At 51.5% G+C, this 12,252-nt stretch overlaps 2 protein-coding genes across 8 annotated transcripts in view; one reads left to right on the top strand and one right to left on the bottom strand.

Annotated features, from left to right (window-relative positions):
- The first annotated feature begins 239 nt into the window (after positions 1–239).
- Positions 240–4,112, top strand: LOC118508212 (protein aubergine-like). Of its 4 annotated transcripts, none has more exons than XM_036047790.1 (3): positions 240–443; positions 1,337–2,994; positions 3,064–4,112. In XM_036047790.1, the coding sequence occupies exons 2-3, from the start codon at positions 1,349–1,351 to the stop codon at positions 4,082–4,084; spliced, it is 2,667 nt and encodes an 888-aa protein (XP_035903683.1). In that variant the 5' UTR covers positions 240–443; positions 1,337–1,348; the 3' UTR covers positions 4,085–4,112. The 4 variants fall into 4 exon arrangements, with proteins under 4 accessions (XP_035903683.1, XP_035903682.1, XP_035903685.1 ...); XM_036047789.1 differs by having other exon boundaries at positions 240–448; XM_036047792.1 differs by lacking the exon at positions 240–443 and adding an exon at positions 672–813.
- A 4,559-nt stretch (positions 4,113–8,671) lies between these two features.
- LOC118508202 overlaps positions 8,672–12,252 on the bottom strand; it is a 50,480-nt gene continuing 46,899 nt past the window's right edge. For all 4 annotated transcript variants that reach the window (XM_036047769.1, XM_036047771.1, XM_036047770.1 and 1 more), the window contains exon 7: positions 8,672–12,243. In XM_036047769.1, the coding sequence (XP_035903662.1) occupies positions 9,962–12,243 (2,282 nt within the window). In that variant the 3' untranslated portion in view covers positions 8,672–9,961. The remainder of the gene's footprint in view (positions 12,244–12,252) is intronic.

The raw sequence follows: 12,252 nt of genomic DNA, 5'->3' as shown, positions 1-12,252 counted from the left end.
CGCCGTAGACACATTATTGCTTTATTGAAGTCATGCAGAAATTTGCTCTATTTGTTTTGTATTTTTTCCAAATTTTCCACTATCGATTGAATTCATTTGGAACTCTTTTTGTTACCAATTTCTCGTTCCTATTTCTAACGTCTTACCCAAGGTTTGTACAGCGAACCGTGCATCTTTCAAACGTCTGATGGCAAAGCGTCTTGTTGCTGTTTGCATGTCAAAACAAGATCAAACGCTAGATGTTGCATTTCCATACTTAGTTTCGTGGTGAGCGGTCACACCGCCCGGTCGTGGTAATCCGATGCACCGTCGCGCTTAAGCAAACAGTTTTGGAGATTTGTGTATTTAATTTCTAAACCAGTGTGGACCATAGTTTATTCTAAGAGTGTCGAAGGCAACACAGCTTGCGAAGAAAAGAATCGTCTAAAGAAGTTTCGTAAAGGGTACGGTACGTAGAGCCATCATCATTTCTCCAGTATATTCATTTCCTCTCGCTGTTCACGCCGACGGCGGCGGCGGTTGGTGTAACTTTTTTGCTGGTTATGCAGTATTGTATCCGCACCAGTACGTTTCTTGTATCGTTTCATCAGGCAATCCTTGACGAATTTTGCCGCCCTGTTCATGCTGCGCAGCAGCGTTAGGCTTACCGTAGCACAGCAAATGGCCGACTAGTGTTCTCTCTGAAGTTCAGAAGAGGGATCATTCGTTTTGAGAACAGGCGAGGATCACCAAAACCTGGCGCCGCGCGTTTGATTCGTTTTTGGCCGGTTGAACAACTAACAACTCAAAGCAGAGGGGGAAATTCATTAATAGGTTCTAAAGTTTAGTGTGATATTGAGGGGCACTGTTTACGATGTTCCCTGCAACTGGGAATTCTTGGTCTATTAATTTACAAAGCGTGTTGTTAGTTGAGATTTAGTGGGGAAAAAAATTTGGCAGTGTTTCGTGCCTGAAATCGCCATTTTCTATTTCGCATATTCTTGGTCATATGCGACGTTATCGGAAACCCAGTGAAGAACAGTAAACCGTCTGCTGCTGGGTCGCATTCTTTGTGATGAGCACGCACACACACCCATGGTGGTGACTTAGTTCGAAGAAAAGAGGCTTCAATAGCTCCCCGCATGTTTCCCCGCTAGGAGAAATCATGGTTCTAGGAAAGAGCGAGAGACTCAAAGCGATATTGATTCCGAGAGAAAGTTCCCGGTAGAAGACTTTTTTTTAAATTAGAATTGCTTCCAATTAAATTCCACCGTTGAAGTAGTAAGGTGTTGATGTGCTGATTTATTTCAAGCAACCAAATCTTTTTTTCCCCCCCCCCCATTTTGCCCCCCTACAGAAGATCTCAACAATGGAACAGCAACCGAATCGAGGACGGGGCCGCGGAACGCGTGGTGCTCCAGGTGCCGCTGGTGGTCAACCGAACTGGAAACAGGGTGGTGGTGATGGTGGTGGTGGTCGACCGGGCCCGTCCCAACCCCGGCAACCGCATTCTGCCGCGCCCCAGCAGCCAAGTACATCCCGAGGCGCGGGTGTTGCTGCTGCAGCAGATGCAAACCCACAAGCAGCGACGACGGTAAGGACGGTTCCGCGTGGTGGTGGCGGCGGCGGCAATGGTGGCAGCGGAGGCGGCGATACCGGCGCACTGGGCCGTGGAGCGATGCGAGGATCACGTTACGTGCCGGAGGTGGTCATAACGCGCCGTGCTAACGCACCCTCGAAGCAGGGTGCCTCTGGCACGAAGCTGGTCGTAAAGACCAACTATTTCCGTCTGACGCGCAAAAACAAAGATTCGATCTTCCAGTACCGTGTCGATTTTGAGCCAACGGTGGAGGATACGCGCGTCATGCAGGCACTGATCCGCACGCAGGGCCCCGTCATTGGGCCGTACATCTTCGACGGTACGTTGCTGTTCCTGTACAACAAGCTGCGCTTGGAGGAGGTAGATCTGCAGGTGAAGGATCCGCGCACGGACGCGCTGTACAAGGTGAAGATACGTCACGTCGGTACGGTGGACATGACGTCCGAGAAGGCGTTCATGATACTGAACCTGATGCACCGGCAGGCGATGGGCAGCCTGAAGCTGCTGCTCATCAATCGCCATTTCTTCGATCCGGAAGCGAAAATCACCATCCCGCAGTATGGGCTGGAGCTGTACCCCGGGTACGTTACCTCCATCCGGCAGCACGAGCAGGACATACTGCTGTGCGTGGACGTGACGCACCGTGTGCTGCGCACGGACACGTGCTACAAGATGTTGCAAACCGTGCAGCGCCAGCCGGGCTCCTTCAGGGACAACTTCCGCAAGCAGGTCCTCGGTGCACAGGTCATGTCGGTGTACAATCAGAAGATGTACAAAATTTGCGACGTCGACTTTAACGTGTCGCCCTCGTCGTCGTTCAGCACGAAGGACGGTTCGTCCATTACGTTCATGGACTACTACAAGAAGCAGTACAACATCACGATCCGCGACCCGAAACAACCGATGCTGGTATCGATGCCGAGCGAGCGGATGGCACGCATCGGGATAACGTCCCCGATACTGCTCGTGCCGGAGCTGTGCCGCTTGACGGGCATCACCGACGAGATGCGGCGCGACTTTCACCAGATGCGTGCGATCGCGGACCACACCCGCATCGGGGCGGACAAGCGCATCCAGCGGCTGGAGCGCTTCAACGAGCGGCTCCAGAGTACGCCCGCCAGCCGGGAAGTGTTTCAGTTCTGGAAGACGGAGCTGGAACGCCGGCTGGTCGAGGTGCCGGCCCGCACGCTGCGCCAGGAGTCGATTCTGTTCCGGCTGGATGGGGACGCGGTACCGTCCGGCCCGGAAGCCGACTGGGGCCAGGCGTTGCACCGGAACCAGATGTTCAAATCGGTGCCGCTGCACCGCTGGTACGTGGTGTGCGAGCGGGGCAAGGAGAGCATGGCCAAGGATTTCCTCGGTTGCGTCATGCAGGCTGCCCGTGGCATGAGCTTCAAGGTTTCGGAGCCGAGACTGTAAGCGAGCGAACGTTTATTGCGACTGTGTGTTTCCTTCAGTAACGTTTCCTTTCCCCCATTTCCCAGTGCCACGGTGCAGAACGATTCAGGCAACGCGTACGTAAATGTGCTGACCGAGCTGCTGAACGAGGACCTGCAGCTGGTGATGTGCATCGTGCCGAACGACCGGGCCGACCGGTACAGCGTGATCAAGCGCAAGTGCTGCGTCGATCGGGCGCTCCCGTGCCAGGTGATCAAGCTGCGCACGATCACACCGAAGAACGGGAACGTGCGCACGCTCATGTCGGTGGCGACGAAGGTCGTCATCCAGCTGAACTGCAAGCTCGGCGGCATTCCGTGGATGGTGCGGAACCCGCTCAGCACCGCCATGGTGGTAGGCTTTGACGTGTGTCACGATACGCACGACCGGTCCAAATCGTACGGCGCGATGGTGGCGACCATGTACGCGTCGAAGCAGACCGAACCGAAGTACTTCTCCACCATCGAACCGCACACGCGGGGCGAAGAGCTGTCCAACTTTATTGCCAACGGTGTCGGCAAAGCGCTGCGCTCGTACCAGGCCTCGTTCGGCGCGGGCACCCTGCCGCGCCGCATCCTCGTCTACCGGGACGGCGTCGGCGATGGGCAGCTGCGCGGTGTGGTGGACTTCGAGGTGAAGAAGATCAAGCAGCGCCTGCTGGAGGTGTACGCGAACGTGCAGGACTTCAAGCCGCAGCTGTCGGTGATTGTGGTGAGCAAGCGGATCAATACGCGCCTCTTTATGGCCGACCGCAATCCGCCGCCCGGCACGATCGTGGATGATATCATCACGCTGCCGGAACGGACCGATTTCTTCCTGATCTCGCAAACCGTACGCCAGGGCACGGTTTCACCTACCTCGTACAACGTGGTGCACGACGAGAGTGGTCTGACCGCGGACCAGCTGCAGGTGTACACCTCCAAGCAGACCCATCTGTACTACAACTGGTGCGGTACGATTGCGGTGCCGGCCGTTTGCCAGTACGCCCACAAGCTGGCCTTCCTCACCGCCCAGTACCTGCACAATCAGCCCCACCAGCAACTGGAAAACCGACTCTACTATCTGTAGAGAGGGAGGGAGGGAGGGAGGGAGGGAGGGAGGGAGGGAGAGAGGGAGAGAGGGAGGGAGAGAGGGAGGGAGAGAGGGAGGGAGGGAGAGAGGGAGAGAGGGGGAGAGGATGAGGGGGAAAGGGAGAGAGGATGAGGGGGAAAGGGAGAGAGGGGGAGAGAGGGAGAGGGGGAGAGAGGGGGAGAGAGGGAGAGAGGGGGAGAGAGGGAGAGAGAGGGAGAGAGGGAGAGAGGGGGAGAGGGAGAGAGGGAGAGAGGGAGAGAAAGAGCGAGCGAGGGAGAGAGGGAGAGAGGGAGAGAGGGAGAGAGGGAGAGAGGGAGAGAGGGAGAGAGGGAGAGAGGGAGAGAGGGAGAGAGGGAGAGAGAAGAAGAAAAAGAAGAAGAAAATTGGAAAGCAGCCAAGAAGAGAGAGAGAGAGAGAGAGTGAGAGAGTGAGAGAGAGAGAGAGAGAGAGAGAGAGAGAGAGAGAGAGCGAAAGTGTGCAGAATTTTCCCATCTGTGTGGAAAACTCATGGAGGACTCCATGATCTATATTAATCTTTATTTTTTCTCAATTTTTTCATCATTTCACAGAAACCATCCTTAGATCTTCCCCAAAACTGGTAGTATTGTGCCAGCCACCAATATCGTTGTTCACCATGTTTACACCATTTTTTACTGGTATTTACTATATACATACATTAAGGGACAATCGTTGTTGAACGGCTGAAAGCCTTTCATGTGGCGTAAAATACGCACGTATTACGCGCGTAAGCGTAGCAGGAGCGCTTATCGTGCATGTCATTATATGAGCGAATAATGACCGCGATTCGGAGAAGGTAGAGTTTATATGCGTTTTTTCATTCATTTACTATTTGAACACTAAAACTAAAACTGAATCCTTTCTTTTATTTCGTATAACTATTACTTAGGTCTTTTCTATATCTAAACTTTTGTTTTTTATTATTATTACTGTGCCATTCAGTAAGAGAGAAGAGACATAATTGTGAACATTCTTTCGCCAAGACAAAACACCGCCGGATGATTGTTTGATTTCGGTGTGATTCGCTTTGGTTTAAGTTTTTGTACGCGACGTTGTGAATTTGTTGAATGAATAAATTGTGCTCGCGTGAAAGGTACGTTATATGAATTAGATTTCCCGGAATAATCGGTTGTAAGAAAATACGAAGAGAAAATTAGTGATGGGGAATAGCCACTCCGCCGTAACGTTGTATCTCTTTCCCATATAAAGCTAGATATGCTTATCGCAGACCAAAACATGCCTTTGGGGAGGGGGAGGGGGGGGGGTCATGTTCTAATGTTCCACTTCCTTCCCATTTGCTGTACAGCCGAACAGACGTCGGTGCTAATCGAGGATCACCTTACGACGGACGGATGCCAAGAGGTTCAGTTTTCCCGGACCATATCGAATTTGAGCCAACAGATCCGCTCACCGGACTCCGTGCTGTTCCTGTATAGTAGTGAAGGGCTTGATCTGTAAGTGAGATGCTTGGGTGGACATGACGCCCGCAAAAAGGCGCCCATGATATGCTGTTTGAAGCTGTTGGCCCGGTCGTATTAAGCAACGAATTCCCGTACCATGATGCAATTACATTTCCGAGCAAAAAACAGACACGACCAGGGGCACACATGGCGCGCTTTATTGTTTTATTGAACCAACGTCTGGCAACGGCAACAACACACCATCTCTCTAGAAAGGCCATCGGCCATCGAACCGCGGGTCGAATCCTGTGCAATCCTTTTGATGGTTAGCTGTAACCGGTTCCTAGTGGTGCACCGTGCAGCGAAAGCAATCAGGAGCTATTCCACACACATGCAGAGGAAAGATTGGATGGGATTACGGCCACATCTGTTCAACATTATCCAGCGCAATTTGACACGGAACGTTCGCTGTGGTGGTTTGGAAAGTTATTGCTTTACGATGGGGGTTTTCAAAACGCTTGAAACGAAAGGCGGCCGCCGTATGCTGATCGGCACAATGCTTTTCGGGTCGGGTCGGGTTGTGCTGAGCTGTGCGAGCAGTAAAACGGTTTATGACGCATCGGGCTCTTCCTATAGGATTAGCCCCCGGGGTAAGCGATTTTACTCACCCACAGCTCTCTGCGCGCATATTTCATTAAAACGGTACGAGTTTGAGGCGTGTGCTATAGCTGTGTGAACTGGAATGTCATGTCACTCGTTTGAAATGACTCCAAGTGCTCGGCTAAAAATAGCAATTGACGTCTCAAAACGCGTCGTCTTCCTGAAGTTCACATTGGAGTGGGGCGACTGTCCGATTCGCACGGAACGGGACCACCCCTAACCTCGGAGATCTGGCATCGGATTACTAGTAAGTGCAGAACTTCATTAAGCAGGCCTTTTGTGTGAATGGTAAATGACTTTTTTTGGGGTGGTCCGGTGGCCGAGGCGACATCGGCGCCGGTCTTCACACGGCAGGGCCGGCGTAAGGCTGACTGCTTTACTACGGGTAAAATTAAGTCACGGAAAGCTAGATGGCAGGCCCGAGACCTCTCGCGGTTGTAGTGCCAAGGAAGAAGAAATGACTTCTCGTGATTCCATGTGCATGGGAGTCTGGCCTCAAAGACTGATGATGCCAGGGTTCTACTCCAACGTCACCGATCTTCAGCAGCTCACCCAGTTAACCGTGCCAACCCGACTCGTGGGGGAATGAGACCACCCAGTCTTCATCATCCAGGGACGAACCAAGCCTAAGACAAGCTTGCTCTAGATTGCCTACATATGACCGTCAGCCGCTACAACCCCGATGGTTGCGTAGACAAAGGCTTGAAAAGTTCGCTCGTCGGTAGCAACGGCCCCCCTAAGAGGCTTTTTACCCGCCTCGTTGGCTTAGGTGTAGAATAGGCCCACACGTTGTACGGGGCGCAACTGTATGCAAGTTCACGGTGAAATGTGTGCATGAGTTTTTAGGACACAAAAGTTATATTTAAATAAACCGTTAATGAAGTAAGAAAAAAAGTAAAAGACTTGAGAAGGCCCCCCCCCACCTGACAAAATTTGTAAGGCACTGTAGGATTTATACCTAAATGTATGCACTCCGCAGTACACGTTGCGAAAGCCTCACAGTTAGCTTTCAGTGTGCTTTCAGTGTGGTCAAAAATGGTTGAATAAAGTCGAATGAAATATTGCTTGTTATTCGATTGCATCCACCTCCCTCTATCCCAACCATTTATATTGGCTTACAGGAGCTACGCAATAATTTTTGGTCACGCTATGGGTGGCCAATCAGGCTTACAACATACACGGTGCTCCCGGACTGTAACGGAACATTGGTTCGATGAATACTTGTTAACGGGCATAGATATTCAAAAACGGAGGAAAAATAAGAATAATAACATTTCAAATCACTTCTTACAATGTATATTACACCTGTTTACAGTTACAGTCGAATCGCTCACCGTTTGATTCGACTCACGAGCTGTCTGCTTTGATTTGCGTGCCATTACCATCGAAAGAGCGACCCTATGGTCGAATCGCATGCCGTTACTATGGAATCATGTGCCGGTATCTATGGATTTGTGAATGTTAGCACCTTTCAAATTCGCTTCTTCTCTCGAAGCAATAGTTTTTTTGTTATCGCTTAAACTTACCGATAATTTTAACGACTAAAGGCAATAGAAAGCATTATTTTAAACTATTTTTCACGTGTTTTACATATCGTGTCAAAGCAAAAATGAACGATACATACAAACTATTTCATGGAACTCAATGAAAAATATTGAAAAAGAAAAATGTAAACAAAAAGCTTCAAGATTATTCTAAGTTTTATTCGCCGTTCGAACACGTTCATTTCCTCTAGTTTAATGTATAGATCACCACTAAACTCTGAAAAACTAGTCATGTGTATCGATACTGTTCGATGTTGGTATTGTACTGCACATTTTTTCGTCATTTACGGTTTATTAGCCGATTGTTCGTATAAAAATGCCGACGAAATGTTTTCTAATGGTAATGATCTAACCAGTCTGTTCATTTTACCAAATGCCTCATACAGGAGCAATCGAAAATCCATGTATATCGGCACGTGATTCCATGGTAATGGCATGTGATTCGGTCGTCATGTCGCGCATTCGATGGAAACGGCACGCAAATCGAAGCAAGCAGCTCATGAGTCGCAGCAAACGGTGAACGATTCGACTGTAACTGTAAACAGGTGTATCATGCTCTACTCGCTGTCCAGTAACAGTATTACGGACCAATGCACAATGTTTATATGAAACGAGTTATGACCATACACAAATCCCACTGTGCAATAAAAATGACAGGCCACAGTGCTGCACACAAAAGATTCTAGCCTTCTCAATCTCTCGAATCTATTAGCAAAAATTATATTATAACTATAAAAACCTTTTACTTACTTATCAGGCGCTACAACCGCTTTGCGGTCTTGGCCTGCTGCAACAATCCTCGATTGTTCGAACCTTTTACCACGCCAAAATGAGAATGCTTTACACAATTTCAGCGCACAACTTACTGTGAGTTTGAAGTAAATCATTTTGTCCTCTCTCACCATGTTCTCATTCCACTGTGCACCTCCACGAAAGCTTGCGTGAGTTAGCGAAACTATCACTTCGGTTAGGCTGAGAGTGCCGTCCTTTTGCTTTATTCCGATTTAAATATAAGTTTCGTGTTCAAAAGGGATCGGGTGATGAAAGGAAGGATTTAGAGAAAGGACGTAGATAACGGTGATCGTCCGAATGACGATGCTGTGTTGGTTTAGGGCTGATACCGTTGAACAGTTTTGATAACTGTCCTCAGCCGACTCGTTGTATCCGGTATCCGGTGGTATATCCGGGGCTTGAGAAACCGCTTCCTGGTGGTGTAGCAGTGTGTTTGCTGACGGGAACAAACCGCACGCAAGCATCCACCAGTTGGTGAACCTGCGTCGTCAGATGTTCACTTGGGATCGGTTGCTAATGGTGGATTATTTTGTGTATTGGCGTTTCTCAAAACAACGCAGACTCGGCAACCCTCGATCGCTTGTTTTGTTATTATGAGTTTAATTTATTATAACGCGCTGACATATTATAACTTGCACTTAGCCGAACGTACGAACGGAAAGAGAATATGGACAAAATTGGTTGCTGCCGCACACATACATACATACATATATATATTGGTATATTATTGGTAAAAGCCCGCCCTTGTTCAGGGGGCCAATTCGAGGGGTTCGCGTCGAGCCTAGCTGGATGTATGGAGAGAGAGAGTGAGTGCTCTAATCTGTCTGCTGGTATGGTATGGTTGGTAGCCAAGTAAGTACATTTCATTCACAAAGCAAAAGAATCCTAACCTACATTACTGTGTGCTGCTGCTACGACTAAATGATAACATAATAATTCCTTCCTTTACAGCAACTTTTCCTTGTTTCGTGTTGCGTTTCCGTCGATTGCTCGAGACGGACAGCGAGCGCACACGCTTCTTGCTCTCAACACACGGTTAAAACTACACACCCTTATCCTAGCGACACGCGTACGGTCGCGCTCCGATACAAACAAGCGAAAGGTAAGTAATGTAATATGGCCGGAACGGAAAACAAGGGTCACAAACACACGCGAGGTCGCGCGTGTGTTGCGCTCTTCTCACTCTGCCTTTGAACGAGCGGGAGGGAAACGAACCTGAGCGCTTTTCCCCGCCGTTTTTAGAAGAAAATTTGCATCCAATTATTATGCGGTAATGGTATTTCGTTGGTTTTTCCCACATACGCACACACACATCCATCCATCCATCCATCCATTCATGCATACGGCGCGTCTAATATATAATAGATACATAACAAATAGATTCTAACACACGGCCACATTCACTCGTACGCGCATAAACTGGACGGATACTACTACTACTACTACTACCACTACCACTACTAGAACTTGCCACTCGGATGCTTGGACTGGTTCTTGATGGAGGTTATGCTAACCGACATCTTGCTGTTGACCAGATGGTTGTTGTTGTTGTGGTTGTGGTTGTTGTGGTTCATGATCGTACTGTTGCTGTTGCTTCGGTAGAGCCCGTTCGGGTGGCCACCGTTTTGGGTCGGTGGCGGTGAGCCACCGTTCAGCTTGGAGGAGCTGCCACCATTCGACGAGCTGCTGTTAAACACCGGAATGCGGGACGGGCTGGCTTTGGTGGTGCTGCTGCTGCTGCTGAGATTGCTCATCGAACCACCGGTAGCCGACGCGGACGGGGACAGATTGATCGATGGGATCGAGGTGCGGCGGATCAGGACCGGGATTTCCGTCTTCGAGTTGGACCGCTCGAAGGTGGACCGGATCTGATCGACCCCGCGGGTGGGTGTTTTGCTGCTTCCGGTGGTGGCGCTGGACGATTCGTACGGTGCCGTGCTGAACTTGATTTCGGTGTTGCGCGGTATGAGCGAACCGCCGGTGGCACCTCCATGCTCGTTGGACATACGCCGCTCGACCGGTATCCGGGACGGGGGGCTGCTGATCGGTTTCGCTTCCGGTTTCGGTGGTTTCTTCGACACGATCGGCGGTTTGCTGGCGATGACGACCGGAAGGCTTGACGTGCCATTCTGCAGCGGTGGTGCTGGTAATCGTTCGGCAGCTGTCGGTGGTTCCGGCGCTTTTAGCGTAATTTCCGTCACAAAGCCACCGTTCAGGGGGGTCAGGGAGGCGGGCCCGTTGCCGCTGTCACGCCGTCCGAGCGCGATCGAGCTACGCTGTGGTGGCTGTGGTGGTTCCGCTGCTAGCACAACACCTCCGTTCGATAGCTTCGGGGCCGGTTCCGGTTCCAGGACATTATCCGACACACCACCGTCCGGGGTGAAATCGATCGGTGGTGGTGGGGCATCCAGCGGATCCGCATCAAAGTCGTCCAGCGTTTGCAGACTAAAGTCGAGCTTTTCGTCGTCGATCATCACGATCGAGGAGGGTTGCGATTCCGTGCCAATCGTCGCCACACCGTCCAGTGCGGTCGAGATGGTCACAATGTTGTCCGCCGTGAGGGAGAACTTGGTCATGCCCGTGCCACCGTTAAGCGTAATCGAGCCCGGCACCGTGCCATAATCCGTCGAGGAGATGTTGATACTGCTGACGCCATTGCTGCCGCTCGTAAACACAGGCGACGGTTGTCCACTCTCCGTACGGTCGCTCTCCGGCGGGTTGATCAACGTCAGGCTGATCGGTTCACCGCCGCCCATTCCCATCTCGGACCGTCGCGGTTCCGTGGTCCGGCTCGTTTCGATTTTGATCGTGCTGACCACGGCACTTTCGCCCCCGTCGGCCGAAATAAACACGGACGGCGTGTTCTCCAGCTCCTCCTTCTGGCCCAGCAGCTTCCTCAGCACGTCCGACTTGGGCCGCTCGAGGCTGCCGAACGGGTAGCGCGAAACCTTCACGTCGTCCGGTATGTTTGTGTCCGGTTCCGCTTCCACCGGTGCACCGGCAAAGTTCATGCTGATCGTCGTGAGCGAGATGTGCTCCTCGCGCTCGCTCGTGTCGTTCGCTTCTGGGCGGCCGTTTTTCGGCGCTTCCGCTACGATAATCGCTTTGCTCGTGCTCAGCTCGGTGTACCCGTTCTGCTTAACCGTCACCTGTGATGCGTGGTGCTCGCGGTTCTCTGCCCCGGGTGGTCCTCCGTCACCGCCGTTCGACAGTAGCTCGCCGGAGTTGATTGCATCCTCGAGGTTGCCCCAAGCGGAGGCACCCTTCAGCCGGTGACGCTGCAGCGAGCTCATACCGTCGGTCGATTCCTTCGCCGCTCCGTCGAGAATGATTTCGGACGAGTTTTTACGCTTTCTTCCACCGTCCGTTGCGTTCCCGGGCATTTCCCCGCCAACCGCCGAACCATTCACGACCGTCACCACCGAAGCGTCGCCCGTTATCTCGAGGCTTTGAGCTCGCTCCAGTGTGTTCGAGCTGTTGGCGGTGGTTTGGTTCATCTTCCCGGTCGGTTCGAGCTTCGAAAGGTCGCCCAAGCTAGCGGTGCGACGATTGGTTTCCTCCTGCTCGCCATTGTCTTGCTCGCTGCCAGTGCTGCTGCTGCTGGAATCGGGCGCCGGACTCGGTGAGCTACGGTGCACGGTAATGTCGTCCGCGTTCAGCTCAATCTTGTTGCCTTCACGGCGTGGTGGCGTTGGAGGTTGCTGCTGCCGATGGTTGCGCTGCTCCTGCTCGACATCGGATTCTGGAAATA

The sequence above is a fragment of the Anopheles stephensi genome, chromosome 2, assembly GCF_013141755.1.
Source record: "Anopheles stephensi strain Indian chromosome 2, UCI_ANSTEP_V1.0, whole genome shotgun sequence".
Lineage (NCBI taxonomy): Eukaryota > Metazoa > Arthropoda > Insecta > Diptera > Culicidae > Anopheles > Anopheles stephensi.
Note: the sequence above shows the minus strand (reverse complement) of the source record. Positions and strands in the feature narration are given on the sequence as shown.